Consider the following 3,818-nt stretch of genomic DNA (forward strand, 5'->3'; position numbering starts at 1 on the left):
TACATATTTTTATTTCTATGTTCAATTCTTGCATGCCATTATTTTCCGAGTTATTTCATGAATTTATTTTAAGTCGGGTCTTTTATGTGAATTTAGAATTAATTTGAGGTATTAATTCATCTCATTTTATGTGATTTTGAGCATTTGAATCCCAAAATTAGCAAGGTGGGAAAAATTGGGCTTCTTGGCCCATTTCATTTCATTTTGAGTCAAGCCTCTTTATTGAGTTTTAGAGTTAATTGAGGGATTTTTTTAAATCAATCACAGATACGTTGAATTAATATATAGATTGGAAACAGAAAACTTGGGTCGTATAAGGACTTAATTGTGAAAAAATTTCGTAAGAACCTAATTGAGATATGAGATCCAATCAGGGGACGAATTTGTTTTCGCTCCGAAAGAGAGCAGACGCGGGTAAAAAAGGCAACGCCAACTCTGTTTTGGCGGGGAAATCTCTAAATAACAAAAGAAAAAATTAAATTCCTAATCCCTCAATTCCGGCAACCTGCCAGGAATTCATTCTCTCACTCAATTACCCTCTACTATGGAAATCAATGATGGAGAAGAAGAGGATTTTGAGTTCTCAAGGAATTACTTTCTAGCAAAAGAATTAGCTGGGTCGGGTAAGAAATCAACCCGCAAGATTTCCGATATCAACGTCGTTGATGAACAGGTCGCTCACCACTTTCTTTATCATAATTTTCTTTAGTTTCCTTTTATTATTAATTGTTTTGATTAAATATTAATTTCTTGGTTTAAAAAGTTTTGTTTTTTTAATATTGCAGGAGCTAAGAGCGGCAGCAGCTAATATTGAGCTAAAACATGAGAAAGAGATTAATACTCTTGTTAATAGTTATAAGAGCTTGTATCCTAAATGGGTTTTTGAACTCGGGTAATTAGTTAAGTTATTGCAAGTATTTGTGAAATTGTAGTATTCGATGATATGGGCACGATTTGTTTGAAGAAATAAACTGGCACGAAGAGTAGTAAGTTAGGCACAGATAGCAAGTTGAAACCCATTTCGAGGGAAAAAAAAGAAGAAGAAACGATATGGCCTCAAGTTTGGATTTGAGAGTTCAGTTGATTTTTTTTAGTGGGTATTGGTTAGTTTAATGTACTTAATTTTTCATATACATTTTAGATAATTTTATGAAAATTATGGGCAACATCCCTTTGATTCTTTGTTATGAATTTTCTTTTTGAGGATTATTTGCACTAATTTATGATTCTTTACTATGAATTTAGGTGTGGATTTGGCCTTCTAATGTATGGTTTTGGATCGAAGAAGGTACTGATTGAAGATTTTGCTTCTACAGCATTAACCGAGTATTCTGTAGTAGTCATCAATGGGTATCTTCAGTCAATTAATCTAAAACAGGTAATCTACCTGGGTGCCTTTTGTTGATACTTGAACTTATTTATCGGTTTACACATTGATATTGCCAGGTTCTTAAATGCTGATATAACATTAAAATGATTCCTTGGCTTAGAAATTCAAGCCAAGCATAATACAGTGGAGTTTATGCATGATACACCGGCCACCATTTTCTTTGTTCTATGCTAACTACTGTAACATCATGACTGTAGGTGGTCATTGCTTTAGCTGAAATTTGGTGGGAAGAGTTGAAAACCAAACGAAGGACTCCTTCAGGGGTTTCATCTAAATTTCAACAGCCTTTTAATTCTCAATCTATGGATGACCTTCTTGCATTTTTGCATGAATCAGATGTGGAGGAAAATGATTCTTTTGTGTGCATTGTTGTTCACAATATTGACGGGCCTGGATTGAGAGACTCTGAAAGTCAACAGTATCTTGCGCGACTTGCTTCTTGTTCACATATCCGCATTGTTGCCTCTATTGACAATGTTAATGCACCTCTTTGTGAGTATATCTTATTATAGCTAGTTATATGTGAACACAATGGCTGGTTGGGGCAATCTGCCAAGTTAAATTGTTTTAAATTTTATTTCTATGGCTCCATCCTATGGCTCACATAATTAGGTTAAACATATTTCCTAAATAGCGAAACGTTTCATGTCATGATTTCTCTGGGTGCTTCAAAAAATGATCCATGTTTTATGTTAACATGTAGACTTGTTTGCAACTGCTTTGTTGGGAGATGAAGGTCTAAATAGGATAGTCCCCATTGGCATATAGGGTTAACATTAGGGCGTGAAAATTGTTCCAAGTGTCTTCTGAATGATGGTGAACCCTCAATTCTTGCCTCACTTTCACTTTCATTTTGTTTCTATGCCATGGATAAGATGTAAATTTTCATTTTCCTGTCTTTCCTATGATTAAAGAACAAAAATCTTTTTGGAACCCTTTAGTAATTTTTTTTTCCTTGGTTCATCTTATACATTTATGATTTACCGTCCTCTTCCAATTTTCATGTCCAGGACCCTAATAACGGTACTGGATTTTTATTTTTTTTTGGCAGTGTGGGATAAGAAGATGGTTCACACCCAATTTAATTGGTTCTGGTACCATGTTCCTACCTTTGCACCTTATAATGTTGAAGGAATCTTTTTTCCTTTGATTCTCGCTCACAGCAGTACAGCTCAAAGTGCCAAAACAGCTGCAATAGTCTTACAGAGTCTGACACCCAATGCCCAAAGTGTGTTCAAAATTCTTGCAGAATATCAGTTGTCTCATCCTGATGAAGAAGGCAAGTAACTACGCATGACGTGGAGCATTATGTTTCATGGTTGAAATCTTATATGCTCTATTTGATTTGTCATTTTCAGGCATGCCAGTTGATGCTCTGTATACAACTGCTCGAGAGCGCTTCCTTGTGAGCAGCCAGGTCACATTAAACTCTCATTTGATAGAATTCAAAGATCATGAGTTAGTAAAGACTAGACGAAACAGTGATGGACAAGATTGCTTGCACATCCCGCTTGCAGTGGATGCCCTTGAAAAGTTGCTTTCTGAGATCAATCAATAGTTCTGACTAAGTTTGTAATTGTTTTTCGCATCCTGCTTGCTGTGGATGCCCTTGAAAAGCTGCTTTCTGAGATCAATACAATGTACCTGGTACGTGCAACTCAGGTTGTAACTTGAATTAGTCTCATGATCAACTCTTAATTTCGATCTCTAGCATGCTGGCAACCTATTGCAGCAGTTCGCATCAAAAAACTACATTGTATCTTCGATAGCCTTTGGAGAAAACTTTTTGCTTATATCTTGATGTTTCCTTTAAAATACCTCTGTTCAATTCCAATTAAGTATTCCGTTCCCAGAGAGGAGCCCAATGCCAATTCTGGAGTACCAACTTAGTCCTTCGTTTCCCATTTACGTATCATCCGAATTTTATATGTGACGTTTAGTTAATTTAAGGTGTGTGGTCATTTACTAACTATAGGATGCGATGTCGTTCGGTTACATAGTTGGGACCTGGAAGTCTCTTAAGCCATATGAATACTACAGGCCATGTTTTGTGCTTCTTTTTTTTCTCGAACTTAAAGCTGCGTTATTGTTCCAGTACTTTTCTATATTAATTGGGCTATATATTCATAGCTTAATCAAGTCACAAACTTTTCTATTCGAGCACTTGCACAGTTTGAGTTGGAATATCTATTAATTTTCTTTGGAACCTCGAGATGATAGAAAATCAAAATACCACAAATCAAAGAGATGATTAGGCAAGATTATTCATGGAATCTTGATTCATGATTTATCAAAAAAAAAAAAAAAGAGAAGAATCTTGATTCCTCCAGCAAGGCCTGAATCGTTATATTTGACATAATGCAAGACTTTTGGGAATTTTATACAAGTACTGGCATGTACCAAGATTGATAGAAAAATTTCAAAAAGA

General features: G+C 35.4%; 1 protein-coding gene across 1 annotated transcript; it reads left to right on the plus strand.

The window, feature by feature from the left end:
* Window positions 1–427: 427 nt before the first annotated feature.
* On the plus strand, window positions 428–3,318 carry ORC2 (origin recognition complex second largest subunit 2). Its single transcript, XM_011029839.1, has 6 exons — window positions 428–673; window positions 786–892; window positions 1,246–1,378; window positions 1,588–1,882; window positions 2,442–2,669; window positions 2,749–3,318. Exons 1-6 carry the CDS (start codon window positions 545–547, stop codon window positions 2,946–2,948), a joined length of 1,092 nt encoding a protein of 363 aa, XP_011028141.1. The 5' UTR covers window positions 428–544; the 3' UTR covers window positions 2,949–3,318.
* The last annotated feature ends 500 nt before the right edge of the window (window positions 3,319–3,818 follow it).

This window comes from Populus euphratica, unplaced genomic scaffold (assembly GCF_000495115.2).
Source record: "Populus euphratica unplaced genomic scaffold, PopEup_1.0 scaffold49.1, whole genome shotgun sequence".
NCBI lineage: Eukaryota > Viridiplantae > Streptophyta > Magnoliopsida > Malpighiales > Salicaceae > Populus > Populus euphratica.

Coding starts and splice junctions, on each gene's coding strand:
- ORC2 (XM_011029839.1), top strand. CDS start 545: ATGGAAATCAATGATGGAGAAGAAGAGGATTTTGAGTTCTCAAGGAAT. Junction 1,883..2,441: donor CAATGTTAATGCACCTCTTT/GTGAGTATATCT, acceptor TTTTTTTGGCAG/TGTGGGATAAGAAGATGGTT. Junction 2,670..2,748: donor GTCTCATCCTGATGAAGAAG/GCAAGTAACTAC, acceptor TGTCATTTTCAG/GCATGCCAGTTGATGCTCTG.